The sequence below is a fragment of the Enoplosus armatus genome, chromosome 18 (genome assembly GCF_043641665.1).
Source record: "Enoplosus armatus isolate fEnoArm2 chromosome 18, fEnoArm2.hap1, whole genome shotgun sequence".
Lineage (NCBI taxonomy): Eukaryota > Metazoa > Chordata > Actinopteri > Centrarchiformes > Enoplosidae > Enoplosus > Enoplosus armatus.
Genome location: NC_092197.1, coordinates 12,029,627 through 12,049,768, shown reverse-complemented (window position 1 = coordinate 12,049,768; position 20,142 = coordinate 12,029,627). Strand labels below are relative to the sequence as shown.

The window sequence follows — 20,142 nt, the reverse complement described above, 5'->3', positions numbered from 1 at the left end:
ACATGTGTGTATGATAATAAACAGAGTGCTCCCCCAACTAGAGGCCCACAGCACAGTGGTTTTGGATCATCTCTAATTCTGGTAAACATCAGAGCTTGGGGGTTAGTAACTGAGAGATGGTGTGGGGAAGCTGCTGTTATCAATAAATAACAACAGTCTTTTGCATTTTTGCAAGGCCGGAGTATAAAGCAGCTTCTAACCTCTCCTACATAAAGCCTTTGTTATGTTCTCGGTGCAGTAGAAGGATGTTAAGGCATCGCAGGGGGTTCATTTATTGAGAAACAACGGGGGACTGGATGTAAGAGATGGGGAATGAGTAGAGTTAGATGGGGGTCACCCCCTGTATTGTTGAAATTATGACAAATAACACAATGGAATTAGTTGTTCTGTACTGTTTCAATCAATGCTAGAGTCAAAACTGAGCAGCTTCAAATGTCTGCAAATGGCCTTTACATTCTCTGTGTGCAGTGAAGGAGTTCTATAAGGACGTGGACAGTTGTACAATCAATCAATCTTGACAAGTATTTTAGGCTGATATTGGGTGTTTCTCTAATAAAAAGAGAAACATTCTGCCATTCTGTTTTTTTAATGTTGTTGTTTTTTTTACAAGACAAAATAAGGCAGATCAATGCATCAGCATCTAGAAAACAACGGTTGATTCCACAAAAGTGGTCAAACAAATGTATTTCTATCTACGAGGAGAGTTGTTTTATCCCACTCACAAATTTTTTCAAGTGTTCAAAAATGATTTTTTTTGTTGAACTATTAAGTTTTAACCTTTTCTCTCAACAATTCAAAGGTCTGGTCCCTGGTCATTTTTGTACTTTTATGCAAACTCAGGAAAACTTGTATATATCAAATAAACTGTGGAGGAAATGTTTAAATGTTACTGTTTTTACCCTAAGATTTCTTATGAAATGTAATTACATAAGGTGCTCTGGGTTTGGAATCAGCCTTTATCTAAAGAACTGTAGCCTATAAAGATTGTTGTTGTGAGGTATCGTGTTACGTCGTTTTTTCTTCCCGTCCAGAATCTTTATGTGGGTCGTGACATTAAGCTTTGAGACATTTTTAACTGATTTCACGGCAACAATCTCTATCCAGTTGTCAGTGCTCACAAACATGTGATTTAATTTGTGTTAGGAGCCCAAGTCACTTAAGTGAAACAAATGTAATGAAGCCATACTGATTGGAATCAAACAGCACTAAATATACAACATCTCTGCACGGGAGCAGCAAGTTTATGGGCACAAAGGGGAGGTGTTGGGTATTAGACTCAGCAGGGCTCTGAATCACCATCAACACCAGAAAACTGGGAATTGTTAGAAACTAGCCTTGGGGCCTGACTAGGAGGTCTGGCACAAAGGAGGCAGAGCAGGACTGAGGAGGTGGTTTGTTTTGTGTATGAACAGTTCCACTCCAAAATCCACAAGTCTGTTTAGAAAAAGAAATTACACAGAATCTCCAAAAAAGGATATGATTACAAGGCCTGAAAGTTCTGTACAGTACATTGATAACTTAAAATAAGGAAATGAATTTGATTTAAGTTTCTTATTATACTATCTTTCCAAATTGTCATATTTATGAAATAATGGGCAAAGAATACTTCAGATGCTCTTCACAATTTGATTAAATAATTAGGTCACTTGCTTGAAGCAAATGGGACAGCTGAGGCAAATAAGGCAGTAAATAGCTTTAGTCCAGCTGTGATGGCCGGCCACAAGGTTTCCTCAGTACAGATCTAAGAGTTTGTGTGGGTAATTTTAAAAAGATGAAACTCTGTAAATGTGCATTTTATGTACAGTGTCCAAAAATATACATTTCAAAATAAATAAGTAAAATACCTTAATGAATAAAGACAGTTTAAGAGGCCTTAGGAGTAGTTTACAGGGGATTTGAGGCTAATGTGAGGCATATGACTAGAGCAGCTTCGGAGGCTTTGTAGATGGGTTTGTTGCTGGGGGTTTGGAAGGAAGAGAGGGAAGAGGGAGCCGAAGACGAGAGATGTCCAGTTGCTAAGTAAAGAAGTGAATTACTACTAGGGATTTGTGTGTGTGTGTTTGTGTGTGTGTGTGTGTGTGTGTGTGAGTGTTTGTGTAGTGTTTAAGTGTGAGCATGTGTGTTACTGGTGGGTGTCGGGGAAACTGGACAGCAGGATGATGTGGGACTGATAAAGTAGTGTCTGTCTGGGGGCTCTTAGTGACATTGAAGGAGAGTGCTTCCATGAGGGAGAAATCAGGTCACTGAACACTGAAGAAGTACTTTAACCCAGTTTCATGAGTGGATTCTCTTCTTTTATGTTTCTGCTGAACCTACTGTATAGAAGCAATGGCACTTCCTCTCTCCTATACGTTGGCTTGGGGGATTGTGTGTACTTGTTTGTTTGTGAATGGGGTACATGTGCATTGCAGCGCAGCCTGCAGTGCATGACATATTCCCTTGGGGACCACTGAGGAAGCTCCCACACTGACACTGAACCCTGGGGGACAGGCTACAGGGAGACCAACAGTTTTAAGACAAGGTCAACCAGAATACTGCTGGCAATATGAGTGTATACACAATTACAGTATATGTAGGGGAGTGGGGAGAAAAAAGAAAGTGGCATGTGAAACACAGAGCAGAGCGTCTATAAGAGGAGCTTTTGCTCCCCCTTTGGTCCATTGTCTGAATAGCAGTAACATTGCTTGTTACTGGGGTTTTTTTGTGCGTGTGAGTTTGTGCTAAGGATAGTTCACAGTTATTCAGGTCTGACTGACGACAATAGTCAGGTGCCCATATTGACATTGATAAAGGTTTTGTTTGCTGTAATCATTCAGCCTGCTCATACTAAAATGTGAATATATCTTTTGAATGTGTCTTCAGGAAACATAGTTACAGATAAATGAAACAACAATCAATTGATGATTGAATCCTCACCGCTTCTTGGATTTGGCAGCGGAACACATGGATCCTGAAGATCTCAGCATTGTAGTGGCTCTCAGTGAAGGCAAAGCAGTCGCTCTCTGGTGTGCCATCATGGCCTCGCACACAGAACAGGATCTTATAAATAGGGTAGTTGGCAATCTCTGTACTGGCGTGGGGGTCCAGCAACCTGTTAGAACATAAATCATTTTTTTTGCCATTTCATATCTTAAAAGTCGCTGTAGCATACTGTATGTACACATACGTATGTTACGGTACACTGCAGGACTGGAACTAGTAATCCTAGTAATGTTCCCTCTACCTGACAGTGCCTTCGGACACGCCTGGCACAGACAGTGTGACATCCAGGGGTACTTGGCACTGCCCTCTGAGGATACTCATCATACGGAGGGCCTCCACCTCACTGCGGGGGGCGTTGACTGAGGCACACCCCAGATATGTCAGCTGGCTGAACACAACACTGTCCTCATCTGGGATGGGACTGCAAGGACTGCCCTCTGATGATGATTCATCTGCTGCAAGGAGGCAATGGATTGGGAGAGGGGTGGAAAGGAGAGCAGAGAAAGAAAAGGCAAATTATTTGATTATTTTATGACTCCATTATGATCTTAGGGTTGTACATCAACATTATTCCTCATCTGAGATAGAACAGAGAACAGACTTTCCTTCTGCAAAGTAGAAATGAAGTGAAGTAGACATGGAATAGTAGGAGGGGAGACAGGTGGGTACTTGAAAAGTCATATCAGTGAAATTAATGCAAAAAATGCATAGAAGGGACAAGTAAATGAAATGAGTCCTCAGCTACAAAGATAAAAAGAGGCAATGAGAGAAGTGGAAAGACTTACAGTATACTGTGTCATTTAGAAACCTGGGTGTTTCTGTGATATTAGCCTCCTCTGAAAACAAATCTATAAAGCTGAAGATAAGAGCCATTGTGTGAGCTTCAACAGACGCGAGAAAAGAGGATAAGAAACACCACACATCATTGCTCACCTCGGTACGACCTCTCATTCAGCTCACTCTCCTGAGCCGTCTGGACAGGAAGCACCATCTCCAACTTGGGCGGTGGTGCACTCAGAGGGTCAGAGCCAGGCGGTACAGGCAACGCCGTAGTGGGAAGAAGGCCATGGTCGCCCCCACCAAGGCTGTCCATTCCTGTTTCTGATCTGAGCCCAGTGTCAGCTACCGATGGGTCCATGAGGACATCCTCTAACTCCCTCTGGAGCTGCTGCTCACTTCCATTCCCCACAATCTAATACACACACACACACACACACACACAGACAGAAACAGACATGAACTCAACAACATCAAGGAGCAGGGACAAACAGAAGGATAAAAAGCAACATATTTATTCTCAAAAAACAATTAATAAAACAAATCCATTGTAGTGATCACCATAAGAAATCAAATTTAAGCTAATCTTTAGGCCTACATCAACTGCATTTCAATTTTCTTACACTTTGTAGAAATGTGCAATGGCTATGCCTTTAACAAGTGATTGCAGTGTGTTTAAGGAGGGAAAGATGCCTTGTTTCATGTTGGTGGTCATTTCATTACATTTCATCCAGTATTAGTGATTAGTAGGTATGTGAGATTGAGTTGTGAAATACCTGCATAGAGACATTAGAAGAGCCATGCCAACACTAACTGTGTGAGCTTATTCCAACACTAACAAATAGCAATCAAAGAGCAAGCTTAAGGCTGGACAAACCATGAGGCGCCACAAAAGGAGGCAAGGCCCCATTTTCCCTGCCTGCTGTGGCAGCAGCCTGATGTTAAGTAAGAGATGGAGAGCAGACTTTAGCTGCAGAGGGCACTGCTGCACTGAGCAATAAGGGATAGGAACAGACAATAAGGTATAGAGAATCTAATTTTTGTGGTTATTCCTTGGTTGAATATTCAGGTTAAATTTCCCAAGGAGGCTCTCCATGTATAGACAGCCATAAACAATATGTGTGCCTTAGAGGCATATGGTAATTTGTTCAATGCTGCTTATCTAGAGCAGGACGGATACTACAGTACAACTACAGTGTCAATAGTCCTAATACCATACTGTGAAAAAAGATTAATATTTGAAGACTGGTGTAAAGCAGATATCAATTCTATATTTAGGTTCATACACCTGACATAACTGCGTCACTATGGCGAGCATTGTGATTTACAGGTAGTGCTAAAAGCCTGGGCAGTTGTCAAGTACAACTACAGTCCTATATGTGAGAATGTCTATCACTACCATCGTCAAAACCTAAGTGTTAAAAGAGGCTGGCTACGGCCATCACTCAACAGCCGGCAAAAATACATAAGGCACAAATAATCACACACAGAATCACCACGGAATCACATCACAGAAAGAGAGAAAAAACAGATAGATACAAGTAAGAAAGAGGTAGAGAGAGAAGAGGGGGAAAGGAAAGATAGTGAGAGAAGAGAGAGACTGACCTTAAAGCTGACCCCTTCCTCAGAAATCACCTGCATAACAAACAACAAGTTTAGACACACTGACTCCTCTCTGACTGGATGGGCTGACTGGGAGGGAAATGTGCACAAGAGTGTGTTGGCGAAAACCAATAAGATGATATCTGGATGACCAAGTGTCAGTGAATGGAGTGATTTCACCACTACATACTGGGAACAGTGGTGTGTGTGTGTGGGGTACCGCTTGTCCTCCCTCTGACAGCAAGCAGACAGCTGACACCAGGCTGCACAAAACTGATACCTCTGCTTGGTTTTCCATCAAAATACTTGTCATCGTGTCACATGCAAAATCATATTCTCTCATCTCCAAGCACGGCAAATGACGGGGAAAAAGTGTGACCTCTTCCTATCAACTGAATATGCAACATCCATGCTCTGCTGGCGCCATCTTCTGGTACCTTTACGACATCAAGTCGACAATTCTTTCCATTCACAAAGAAACACAGGTAATAATTTAAACTAATGGACACAGTATGAACATGTGAGCCTGCTACTTAAGTAAATTCAATAAGAGGAAATGTGATAACTAGTGAACTCAAAGACATATGGACAAAATGTATCCTGATGAGAGCAGAGGAGAGGAGAGTAGAAGAGAGGAGAGGAGAGGAGAGAGGTAACCCGAACCCATTAGGGACACACACAGGATGGTGGCTGGTAGCTGCATTTCTTTGCTCAGAAAGTCTCGGTTCTCTTTGTGGAGACACACCCTAGTTACAAAACACCATTATTTTCCCTGACAATGAGTTCAAAGCACTCGCAGCTGCCTCGCCACACTGTACGTAAGCTAATATCTGCTGCGTGAGTGCTAAATGAAGCACTGAATTGAATCGCAGAGGGCATACTGTATGTCAGACATGCTGTGGTACGATAGCACATGCTGTGTACTGAAGCAGCTGATTGACTGCAGATGGGAGATGTTTGCCCAAAGTTAAGTAGCATTCATCATGCCGACACTGAATGACAAACTGGTAAAATATCAGCTGACTTGTCTTACACTTTCAGCTCACGCAAGAAAATGCACACAAGATAAGAGTTTTTTCTTCAGTTGTTTGACTTGAAAGGACGACACCATTCTTTTCCCACTACTTGAATAATACAGACAATTTACAGGGGAAGAACTCGGAAAACAAATGTAATTCTCTCAATTTTATGGTGATGTGCACACGTTAACAAGGACTTAAGGGCTTCCTTACTGTAAGCCGCAAATGAAAAGGGACAATCACAGATAAAACACACAAATCTAAGACCAACTATGAGAAGAAGGTAGAGTGAGAATGTGGAAAGAGCAAAAACAAGAAATGGTTAGCCTTATGGTTAGAGTGTGAGACTGCATGTTTAATAAGAAGGACAAGAGCTTTTGACATGTGAGTGATGAACACAACCTGTTGACAATGGAATATGTATGGACTGTGACCTGCTATTTTAACAAGTTACACTGATGACAAATACAGCAGGTGAAGATAAAATGAACATCAAGATGTTTTGGTAAATCACGTTGTGGGTCCTGAGATACACTCCTAAGTCAGTTTAACTATTGCAAAAAAAAAAGAGTGCTAATATACTATTATATTCATAGTAAGAACCATCTCAGGAAAGGATTTATGCCCATGAGGTTGTTATCACTGTTAATGTCAACAGACCAGTGATACTCAGCACCTAAACTCCGAAGTCTCCCTTCTCTCCCTTGTGCCTCCGTCCATACCTACACCCAACCATCCTTACCTTCAATCCTGTCTTTTCGTCATCACTACCATTATTAGTGGAGGAGGGTGTGTCGTCCCCCAGCCGGGACACAAGGACAAAGTCCTCACTGTTGAGGGTGGACACTGAGTCCGAAGACACGCTAATCTTCCCCACCGAGCCCTTGTCATCCATGGCTGCCGCTGTTAAACTCAGCCACGCTGCTCATGAATGGAAGACGGGAGGAGGAAGTGGTGGGAGATGATGAGCAAAATCACCTAGAAAAAGAAAAAAATAAATAAAGAAAAGAAGCAGAAAACAGTTATGATGTGATGAAATCCATGAAAAGCATCTTTTTAAGGCAACTGGAAACTTGGCTAATTAGAAACTAAACCTCGAAAAGAATTGTGAAACCACTGATTGTTCTCTTTTAGAGGTCTTTTAAACACCTTAAGTAAACTGTGAGGGAGCTTTGCAAAGCCCAGAGAGAGGGAGCGTAAAGACAAGATAGAGGGTGCAAAAGAAAGGTTAAACAAAAAAGCTTAGGTCAAGTGAAAGTGACAAGAGAGCAGGCTACAGCGTAGAAGCAAAGACAGGAAAGATCAGAGGAAGAGAGGATCTGTGGGTCATTTGAGGCAATTTTGTCTATCTCAGCAGAATAAAGGAGACGTATTTGCAAAATAGCTTGATGCAATGCAAAGCTGTGGTGATGCAAGTGTCACTCTGAAAAAGAAACATGCATATGAAAGTGAGGAATTAGGAAACAAGCCAGCTTGCTACAGCCATCCATCTATTCCATTTCAGCATTGCCCCTTACAAAGATTCAATTGTGGTTCCCCACCATCCACATTTGACATGTACACCAGAAATATATTACCTAAACACACAAAAAATGATGCACTGAAGGTGCTAATTGCATTGCGTGCACTCCTCAGTGCATGACTCTTCTCCCGGCCTGCTGCCACAACCACAAATAACCTAAGCTGAGATCCTGCAGGGAAACACTGCACATCATCATCATCCCTGCTCTGCCTCTCACTCCAGCTCCCTCCATCAATCCACCAAGCATCATGTTATGGCACAAAATAAATGCAAGATGACATTGCGTAACTAATCGGGAAAAGTTTGCAAATTCTCAAAAATCTGATCATTATTTGTGAGGAGACAGCTGATGACAGGACAAAAGACTTGGAGAGAGGAACAGGTAGGCTATAGGATTGCAAGAAAAGGGAAGAAAAAATGGATAGGCCTATATCATTTTCAGTCTCTATTTGTAGGTTTAGGTTTGGCAATAGGAGGTAGAATGAAGATAAGAATTAGTTTCACGAGCAAAATGAGGTAAAGTTGTATTGTTACAGTTAGGGCATGAGGTACCTCCTGAAAAGGGAGGTGCCACTGTGTTTAACACAGGAAGAAAAGCACAACAGAAGGTTCTGGCAGCGGTTCAAGAAAAGACCATAACAAGCTATTTCTGGCCGTTTCCCCCTCTCCACTCCTCCCTTTCATTCTCTCCCATCCCTCTCCTTTTCTGTCTTTTACTACTCTTTTCTTCTTCGTGCCCTCCTTATCTCTCCCCCTGAAATCTTCTATTTTCTCAGCCGTTATTGCTCTCCTCTCTTCCACTCTGCCCTTTCTCTCCTACATTTTTATAAAAGATTTCAGTTGTTGTTACTTCCACTTCGTTCTCTTGTCAAACCCCTGCCCCTCCTATTCAAAGCAGGACCAACAATGGATAAGTAATAGGAAAAAAGGTCTGTAGCGGAAAGGTCAAAGCAGTTAATAATGTGCATTACTTATGATAACATTGTTCTACTGACCCAGAGGAAACCCCATTATAATTAGCTATCTCTTTGTGAGTAGAAGGTTTTACATCTCGTGCTGATATGAATGTTATAATTAGACCACCAAACACAAACTGAGTAACATAAACTGACAGCTTAGGCTTGTTCTCTGTATCTTTTCACAGCAAACTGAGGAAATGAGCAAGTGGTATTCATCCAAAAGTCCTGGGTGTTGTTTTGCACTTGTATTGCAAAACTGAAGTTGAACAACAAGGTCACAGGGTACAATGGTTTGTCATGTGAAACACACTGCAGCGTTAGCCTGTAGACTGAGCAGAAAACTGTCCCCATTTGACCTCTAAAACCTGTTTAGCAATTAGAATCTATATTCTAATACTTCACCACTCAGCTGATCTTTGCACCAATTATCACATAACTTGAAGGTTTGACATTTGTAGTTTGGATCACCTGGTTAAGACATAGAAAATATGTTGTTGTCTGTTTCATGTTCACACTGACTTACTACAAATAATCAATCAGCGCTACTTAGACGCATGGGGGGGAAAACCTGTACGTGACAGCAAGTTATGTAGAACTTTACTGCGCCTTACGTGTTTATTTGACTTCTCCAGTATCACAAAGAACCCATGAAGAAATAACTGATGAGCATTAGCAGTCAGGACGGCAAGCGGATCAACAGTGGGCAGAAGCTATGTTTCACTCATGTTTTAATGAGGAACTTCTACAATACACAGAGCACACAACACACCTCTGTTTTAGCTCCTTTTCACTTCCTACTGTCATCGAAAAATCCCAGCACTCAGGTGCAGGTGTTAAAATTATCTCTCTCTCTCTATATATATATATATATATATATATATATACGTCTCATACAGACTGAGCAATCACTTTCCTGACTTCATGATCCGCAGATGGATTTAACAGTCGTTTAGCCCTTGAATTTATGCTAAAGTCCCATATCCACTATCATAATATTCCTATTGGAACCAGACTGAGTCTCTTGTTTGAACCATACCAAAAACCCTAACCCTAACCCTCACACTTAACCATGAGAGATGGCATGGCTAGCGTGCTAACAAAAGCAGTCCGCAAAGTTGTTAATCATACAGCGTTTATTATCATTTTACTGGCAATAACCTCTGTCACTGTCCTTACACTCCCTACAGCCAAACAGCATATATATAGTAATCCTACCAGTCCAAAAGAAAAAGAGCATCTGACTAAGTAGCAATTCAACAGGGACATTTACATCCCTCCTCAGTCCCGTTTTATCTTCTCAGGCTTTTAATCTTGAAGAGACATTGCAGATGTTTACTCTACTTTTGGCTCAAAGGCAGCTGCTTTCCATTTTTAGCACACTTCTCCTCTAAGTGATTAGTCTAGTTCTTTTTTGTGTTGATGAGCTTTGAGTTTCTACATGTTGTGGTGCTTTGTCTGTCAGCCCTGACAGTGGCTGTTACTGTGCTGATAATACTTCTAAATAAATCTTATTCCGTTAATTTCACACCACAGTTTCTACTTTGATAGATGTACATAGTATATGAACGCATTCAAGGACTGTCATGGAAACAAACTAAACAGTCAAGGCCTTCTTTCAGTCCTTTACATTCTTAAAACCTCTAAGTAGCAGCCAATATAGCCTTCCATCAGCATCTTTTTACACGCTTAGGTAATTGGTTTGAATTGTCTTATTTGATGCTACTAAGTCCTCAAACTTGAATTATGACAGTAATAACTAACCCGCCCTATGAGCCAAGAGAAACATCTGCAAATCTCAGTAAAATACTGTGTTTGGCTAGAAAAAGAGTTAGAGAAATCCCTTTTTCTGCCACCATAAACCTTCCTACTACAGATCACTGCTTTGTAACCACAGAGTAAATCATTTCACTAGAAAGCAAATGCTGAGACTTCCCAACTTGTGGTGTTATCTGAGGAAGGTGGCAATTAGCTTCACTAATTAATTCATGTTTCAAGTAGCAAACACTGAAAACTCTATCAACCTTTGCAGTCGAGCCTGGACAAACACTTGCATACATATACAGAAAAGGAAGTACTGTTCATGCGGGATTACACATGACACACACACACACAAGCAGCTGTATTATGAACACAAATGAGCACTCACCCACAGGCACACATGTGCATGTACACACAAACCTCATACTCTCTGTCTTTGACTAGCTGGCGGCTCCAGCAGGCTTATAATGGCTGCCTTGTCACCCTGCTTTCCTCCCTAGCCTCTGCAACAGCCCTCTGCCTGCTCCTGCCAAGCTACACTGTTCGTTATCAACCTTTTCAGCGCCTTGGTACACTTCCAGCAAGACACACAATCCATTGCATATCCTGCTACTGATTCTTACAACATTAGCGATAGCATTTCCTATCTAAAACTTTTTAAAAGGTTCCTAAAGGTCTCCAATTAGAGGGCATTTCTTGGCTCAATTTTCTTGAACTTTGATAAAGTTGCACATCACATTCACTGCACTGTGCTCGACAACATCATTTTGTTTTGGAGTATAGGAGGCCAGCAGACCTTTTCCTCTCACTATTTGTTCAGCTCCACCCTTTCCCTTGATTTCTCAGCCTCTTGTGTCTGTTTTAAATCTTGCTTTTTAAATCTTATCTTTGTCCCTTTTCTTTGACTATCTTCTGACTTGTTTCTCTACTCTAGCCTAAAGGAAGATGCAGCTACATATTAGAAAGCTGAAAAGGAGAGAAGAGAAGCAGGAAGCAGTTTCCTCTGATAAAGCACTGTTGTGTGTATCACCATGACAACAAGACCTTCATCATCTACAGTGTTTCTTTTGGTCCACACACATTTCTAGCTGCTCATGTGTCCTGTTACTTCTCACAGAAACAGTTTTGAAAGTTAAGTCTGGTTCTCAGACTTATTGTAAGTAATTGTAAGTGTATTACTTCCTCAATAAAATCACTCTATATCACTATGCACTTCCCTCATGTTAAGTCAGTTTTCATTATCAATCTATCTGCCATGTTTTTGAGTAATCAATTAATCGTTTGGTATATTAATTCTAACCTTTTAGTTTCTATGTTTCAGTTTTTATGTTTAGCACAGGGAAGTAAAATGTAAAATATTTAAATTAAATCTTTACATCTGAGAAGCTGGATCCAGAGAAAGTTCTGATGATGCCTGAAATATTTCATCTATTATTGACTAATTTATCAACCGACAAACTCTATTTCATACGTTCAAATGCACAAGCATAAGGCAAATTGGTTCAGTGACTGTTACAATGTGATTGTTGTGTTTTACAAAGTGATACTGAGTACATGATATTTTTTTGTTTCAAAATGAACAGGATCTTTCAAAGATTGTTTAAGCAAGCACACATTTAGTGATAAGGTGCAATCAGGGACTTAACTGTATTTTTCAGGATTGCTAACCAAGTTGTCTGGTGTGGCAGGGCTGAGCTTTACCAACTCAGCTGACACACAAAGTGATAACAGCAGTTAGGCTGATGTAGTCTGGGTGTGTCCTGCAATGGATCATGCAGACTACAATTTAATGTTGGGGCCAAATGACTGACAGGAGTCACCTCTCTTAGCTGTTTGTCGCAGTTAGAAAAAAAAGCAAAGTATTTGAATCTGCAACAAGCATATCTTATGTTGATGCATGTATAAAAATGTGCACACTGGCAACCTACGCCTGTCTTTTCTTTTCCTTTTCTTTCTTTTTTTTTATCTCCATACCACTCTCCAGCTGAACGGACTGTTCTGGGCTGCCAGCTGGGCCCTGCGTGCACCTCACAAGGGAGAGGAAGACACAGCCAGACACAGCCAGAGAGCATTCAGGCTTGCAACACAGTCCCTTTCGACTCGCCTCACAGCAGTGATTTCAGCCAGGCAGAGATAGCAGGGAGAAAGGGAGGGACAGAGAGGAAAATGGAGAGAGAATGACAGAAAAAAGCTGAACTACCACAAGGTGAGTCACAAGGTAAGGGACAAAAGGGAAGAGACAGAGAAAGAAACTGAAGAGGAGCTCTGAATGACCACACACACACACACACAGTCCCTAATTTACATCTTGTTTGTATGGTGTGAGCATCTAATAATCATCTTAATTCACAGCAGAGCACACACTCCCAGTTGGCTATCCAGGAATGAACCCTCTGCATGTCTCACACTCAACAAAACAATCTCACATGACTTAGGAAAAAAAACAACACGAGCACACTAGCTAGCAGCTAACTTCTGAAATGGAGCACTGGCTGCAACAAACCCCTCCAATACTGAGCTGCACAATACGCGGCTATTCACAGACATTTCTGTAGCAGTGGTACATCTCTGCTGGTTCATAAAGAACAGAACTATGGCTTATAAAGAAAACTTGACACCTATGTGTGTAAGTGTGTATGTTCTTCAACAAGGGTGCTAGGCCTTCAGAAATAAGAATTGAAAGCAGCGTGTCGCTGCTACAAGGTTAATATGTGGTTAAAAGGAAATAGTAGGTTTATTATACAGCCATTTTATGTACATACTGCAAAAGTGAGAAAATTCATTACTTTCACTTTCAAATTACTAGATATGACCACAGCCAAATACATATTGACATTCTACAGTATTAAAGGGTGTAACATAATCAATTGCATTTCTGCCATTTTATTACATATATAGGAGTTTATCCTCCTAAAAATTGACTGCCAACAACAATGGGGGACAATTATTATCCATTACCATGAACTACCTCGTGTTTTTACTCCATATTACATTAGACTTCTATAATTCAAGGGACTGGCTGTGGGTTCAAGAAGTAGCATGGATGCAATGTGATTTTAAAAGGAACTGAAAGCACTGACAGTACATTTGTGGGCATTTCATGTCGGTCCATATAATATAAAGACAAAAATTGAGGGCTGAAATATCACTGATTCATCAAATCATAAGGTCTAAAAACTAGCCCCAAGATAATCGGCCTTCCCTACCAATAAAAAAATTCTAATGGTAAAATAATTAATAAGTAGTCAATGATTCATAATGCTGATTAACGTTCTGGCCCTCCTGGCGTGATGACTGGAGGTGTGAATAATTTGAAGGAAAATGATTAATTTTAAATAAAGGCTATATCAACTATGTGTCTCAGGGTAAGTCACTAAATATCATTAAAGCAAACATTGAGTTTTCTGATCTGAATTATTATCAGAGTGTTTTTAAAGGAAAATCCACAGTACTACACACTGAGACCTGAGATCACCTATCGAGAAAGCAGGCTTTGATTTTGTGATCTTGCAATTCTCGCGTGACCTGAGAGGGAGGGTGAAATTGGAAATACAGAGCATGAAGTATGGTATGGTTATTTATATCTATTTCTTAATTTAATTTACAGAACAATTACTGTATCGTGATATGTACCGTTAAAATTACATATACCGTGACAGAAGATTTTGGCCATATCACCCACTCCTAACACATTCACAATCTCCCTTTCATCTCACCCACAACATAAATCCACTACAGCTGAAGCCAGCCCCCCCTGCCATATGGTTTCCACCAGCTCCCCAGATGACAGGTGCATCTGAGGGGCGTTGTTGGGATTTCAGAACATTCAGGGATCAGTCCTAACTCAGTTACAGATAGAGCTATAATAGGGGACACACTAAGAGAACATGTGTGGAATCTCAACAGACAGTGCATCAGGCGAGGGGAGACTGTATTATTGTATTTATCATATCTCCTATTTACCTTCTCTATTTATTGAGAATTGCTTAACATTGTTAGTATCTGTAATCGTGTTAACTGAATGACAATGAAGAACAAGTTATGCACTTCAGAACCATTGTATTGTGGTCTGTTAACTGCTTAAAAACAGGCATGCCTGAAGAAGTATTATGTTACCAGCATTTGTACTAATACCAATATCAAAATGCGTGTATCAGTACAGCACTGGCATCCGCCCAAATATGTAAGAAAATATATCTCATACTGGCTTAAAAACAAATAATAGAAAGAACAGCTGATGGAGCACCGACCTTTCCCCTCTTCTAGAATACATATTGATTGTTGTTAATAAAGCAAATATTTAAAGTATACACACAAATGTGGCGTATGTGTTTTTGTGCAAGTGAGGCCTGCAATGAGGCTGTACTGTAATACCTGAGTTTCAGGAAATAAAACAGGAACAAAGAGCTGAGTCAAATGAAGAGACAGTTGGCGCATTTAGCACGCTGTTACCATGCATGTTATCCACTGCTGGGAAGTATTTGAACTCACAAAGAGACAATAGCTACTAGTATCAATGATCCTATTCTTGGCAATAACAATAGTCTTGGGCATTAAGCTAACAACAGCTAGCTGTAACTAATTGTGTCTCATTATTATCAGAAGGGACATATGGAATATAACTGGATACATTATTGATATTGATTACTTGCTCAACATATCAGTTTGTATTGGCACTACATGCACTACTCATTGACTGTGCCGTGTTAACCATAAAACACAGCATTGAATTGTTGTTGAGAATGCTGTATGTCACATCCTTTTACGATGTTGAAATTAGGGTCAAAGAAGTTAGCTTAAAAAAATATATATATATATATATGTTGTTCAACAATTTGTATTTACACACACACACACACACACACACACACACATCATTGAAATATTACTGGGAAGACCACATGAAGTTCTTCTCCGAGAGAAAATGTTATTCACACATTTATACAGTTGTACAGCTAACTTGTAAATGTACCATAGCATTGTTTTGTGTTATTGTAATGAGTGTTTCCGTGCCTAACTTAGGGTACCGGTAAAACGTTTCAATGGTGTTCATTCAACATATTAAAAATCAAGCCCAATTTAGGCAGTGCTTCACAGCAGACAAATCTCCAATCTTGAATGTCAGACATCCATGCATGCCACCACAGAGACTTTTCAAAACAATCCCTGCTGGTCCCTCCCTTATCATGAGACAATAACAGAACTTTAATTAACAAAGAATTGAGTGGATTACATGGTTATTGCACCAGAGTTCTTGACTCATAAAACCAAGTCAAAAGTTAAATTCAGCTTGTAAGCATCTATAGGGCTGTTAGTATTAACTGGTACAGTTTTTAACAAAGATGAACTGATAAATCCTGTTTATACAATGAATGGTTTCATCTTGTCTTGTTATAACAATAAATAAGAACTCATCAAGTGAGTTAAAGTAGCGTACACCAAGTTGTATTCATATTGAGCTATCAATGTTCCTATGATGTTATTCCTTCATCTATTCCATTTTATGTGCATCTTTAATGTATGTATGTCAAAATGAACTTGTATTTATGTGTTAAGCTCCCATGGTGCTACATAGGACACAGAATAATTGATGTGATGATAAGAGCATTGTAAAGTATTACTTAATAAGTACATATGCCACAAAAACTCACAGTACAGCAACCATAAACCATACTACTAGAATAAACACACACACACACTGTATGTTGAAAACAAAAACAGAGCACATCCAGCTGTCACTCCGTCCTCAGCTGACATATTAACTGTGACAAATAAATCAAGGCAACCAATGTAGAGAAATATGTTGTTTAACAATTTACAGAAGTCACAACTACTCCAGAACGGTTATCAGCCGTTTAACAGACAGATATAAGTTACTGGTTCATTTATTAATTGGCTTTCTGGTCGCACCGGCACACCACTTAATCTGGATACAAGCAAACCTGCTACATGCCAATGCAGCCTCGTAAGCCTCATGGGGCCTCGATGCATTTCAAACATCACAGCTCTTTAATAGATAACTTAACCAACGTTTAATTATTTTGTCTTGATAACGATGGGCGAGCCTAATGTAGCTAGCGCTAGTGTTAACTTATATCCCATGTTAGCCCTTACCAATATGCCTAACGTTAGCTAAGATAGCTATTCAGCAGTCATCGACAAGTCCGACAAGAATGTTTAACTACACAGTGACCAATTAGCGAAAATATCCCGTCACCATAAGGCAATTAATGCAAACTGCTACTAAAAGGTATTCGCGATAATTTAGTGAATAAACCCGCTGACAGGCCGTCGCTGGAGGGAGCTTTCATACAGGCCATTACTGTATATAGCTTGCTAGCTAACGTCTGCTAGCCATGCTACCCTGGCAGTTACAACCAACAAAATGTGGCTACATTTCTTCATAACTGAAGAGACAGCCGCGTGGAACTTTGAGGGTAAAGGAAATGTGCAAAACAGCTTACCTTTATTCCCACAGTTTTATTTATTCCAATGGCGGTTGGCACAACATTGTACTTTCCTAATAACATCAGCAGCCAACAGCATCCAGCCGAGCTGTAAACACAAGCCCAACCAACCCGCTGACACCCACACTGCGCATGCGCCTGTCAGTGCCCCTGTCGCCTGTGCTGAGGGAGGGGAAGCACTGGCGTTACCTAATGACATGATGCCCACAGAGCTGTCTGTCGGTCCTTAGGGTCGAGTCCAAGTCAAGTCCTATGTCACATGAAATAACTCTGAGTCCCAAGTCTCAACTCTTGTCAAAGCAGGTCTCAAGTCCTCTTTTTGTTTTTTTTTATGTGACTGAGACCAAGCAATATTAAATAATTAGGCCTAATAATTACATATTGAAGGTGTGTGGCTATGCAAGGCCTGTCTGTTGCTTTTTGTTCCAGGATTTTACCAGGTCAAAACTTGACACTTTCATGTTTTTCTCTTCTCTCCAAGTCAGGTCATGTCTGTAGGGGGTGTCACATCTTAGGTTAGTCAAGTATCACAGCAGTCAAGTCTGGATGCTCAAGTTTATTCAAGTCGTCAGAGGAAAGGTTGACCCTAGAAAATCAAACTGTAAAATAGGATTGGACTGTTTTAAGTTTTCCCCTTTCATTGACGATAGACTCTTTTTCTCAATGAGATCAAAACAAATCTTTAAACTGTTCTTCCTGCTACAGTATTTTGTTTCAAGCTCACCAAAGCGCCATCAGTGCTTACCTTAATGATTAATTAACTTCTGAGATTATATAACAATAACAATTTTCATTTTCTTTTTTCATTATTTCTTTCCCTTCTTTTTTCTTGAAATGCCCCCTCCTTACCTCCTCATTACACATTACAAACGCCATTTCTTCAAGTTAATCTATTGTAAAACCACATAATTCAGTAGTTTGGGCAGTAGTTTGGTGCGGATGGCAGCCACTTGTTTACAACAGATTCTGAGCAGACAAGGGAGGGGAGCGGGCTCTGATTAATCTCCTTGAATCAGCTACCAAACCACAACAGTCAGCTGTGAGAAACACACCCATTGTTCTCATTGTGTTGTGGTCCTTCCTGTCCAGCCTGTCGGGGCTTGTTGTTTCATCAGAGTTGGACCAGGTAACATAAAGCGTTCCTCTTTTCCTTTTTAACATAATAAAACCCATGTCACGACAGTGGAGAGAGGGCTCCGCACACACATACTCACAAAGCTGGACAATTTACAGTAATACTGACTGTAAAGACCTCTCATTCTATTTCCACTCACATTTGTCCAGTGAGTTTTGCAGATTTTAGCACCCCCTTGTGTTTTGATAACCCTCTTGTTTGCCTGATTAGATTTGTCTCCCTGAATCCAAAAGAGCCCTGAGCAAATGTACACTATGTGATAGTATACAAGTGATGCAGCCGCCATTCTTTACATAAATAGTTAGATGGTCTTGTTATCTTTGTAGTTTATCACTGTGACAAGAATCAAGTCTTCACTCGTCTTTCAAAGGCCCAAGAAAAAACTCACCAGTGACTATGAATAATGAAAGGTAAGTCTAAGAATGGGGGAGAAATATGTTCTCCTACTCCATATGTTTTGAAGAAAAACGGATGTCATATCTGGATTTACTATTTAAAAATGTTGCTCCATTGACATAACAGAACCAGCTCAAGACTTATGAATTACTTGCGTTTTCTAACGTCTCTTGTCACAAAATGACGCAGAATCAAAGAGAAACATTATTTGTTGTTTGTTTATTGTAGCATGCAATTTCATGTGCTGAAATCTTCCTTTTCATAACTCCATCTCTCAGTGCAACACAGAAGCAGTCTGCAGCTCGGCCAAGCTGTCTGTAGGTCAGTGTGATACAGATGAACAAGCCAGAAAATGCACAGAAGAATCAGTCAGTCAAACAACAGTTTCATCAATCATTAATAGCACATAAATCATCATCACCATAGGTTAGACTTCCTCCAGTCCTGCATTACCTTACAGTAAGTAAAAGGGAAACCTTTCACGATGTGATATTTCCAAGGAAATAAATGGAATACATAACAGTATTATTCATTTTGGGGACGTTTTAGATATGCTGTCTCTTAAGGATTTTATTTTCCTCATTCTGAAACATTACACAACTGCCCCAATGATTTAAACATTTAAATATATCTGATTATCACAGGTTGTATAAATGAGCGTCTATACTATAAGTCCATCTAATGATGGTGCCAGACTGTATACAATGACGGATGTGTACCATCTCTTAATAGTTCATTTACATTTCAATCGAACAATAGATTCGCAAATAAAATGTCTAATACAGACATGAATAGTCAGAAAACATCAGTTCTTCATGTTTCACAATCAACAAACAGGCTTTTTTTCCCCATAGAATATAGAATAATGAGACACTTTCTCGTCTAATAAAAAACAGTTTCAGCAAATTCTCAATTTCAAAACAAAGAAGCAGACTTATAGAATATACCAAGAAGGAAAAAATACCACAACAACAACCAAATGTGGTAATAACAATAATAGTCAATAGTAATAATATAATCTCTATTAAACAAGAATTAACTTTCATGAGCAAACAAGTAAAATGCTGCAAGCAAACTTCAGCACTTGACGTGGCCACACAGTGGGCATGTGCAGAACTCTTACAGCGCTGGGTGTGTTGTATCACAACTACAGAATCATCAATACTCCTCCGCCATCACAAGAGGGACTATATCGCATGCATGACGCAGGATGCAGGGGGGGATTGGGTGGTGGGGTGAAGAAAACTTTAAGGGGACGGGGACTCACTGGCAGAGTGCACCCGCTGGCAGTGATGGGGTGGGAATTAGTGCAGTGCAATGAGCCACTACAGCAGTGCTTTATAGACACTTTAAAGGAAACCGGGAGTATCACTTTGACATTAGTTCAATATCACAATACTGCTTTTACATACAGTAGTGCCCAGCCCGTTCCCATGAGAACAGGAATAGTAAAGCCAATATTGATACTGAGAGGCAAAAGAAAACACTGGCAAAGTAAACACTGGCAAACAATATAATCAGCGCA

General features: G+C 40.2%; 1 protein-coding gene across 1 annotated transcript in view; it reads right to left on the bottom strand.

Moving 5' to 3' along the window:
- The window catches only part of LOC139301076 (rab GTPase-activating protein 1), a 60,953-nt gene extending 53,678 nt beyond the window's left edge, over positions 1-7,275 (bottom strand). The window contains exons 1-5 of the mRNA XM_070924357.1: positions 7,123-7,275; positions 5,365-5,394; positions 3,916-4,174; positions 3,224-3,437; positions 2,917-3,091 (exon numbers count right to left, since the gene is read on the bottom strand). Of these exons, the coding sequence (XP_070780458.1) occupies positions 2,917-3,091; positions 3,224-3,437; positions 3,916-4,174; positions 5,365-5,394; positions 7,123-7,275 (831 nt within the window). The remainder of the gene's footprint in view (positions 1-2,916; positions 3,092-3,223; positions 3,438-3,915; positions 4,175-5,364; positions 5,395-7,122) is intronic.
- Between the last annotated feature and the right edge of the window lie 12,867 nt (positions 7,276-20,142).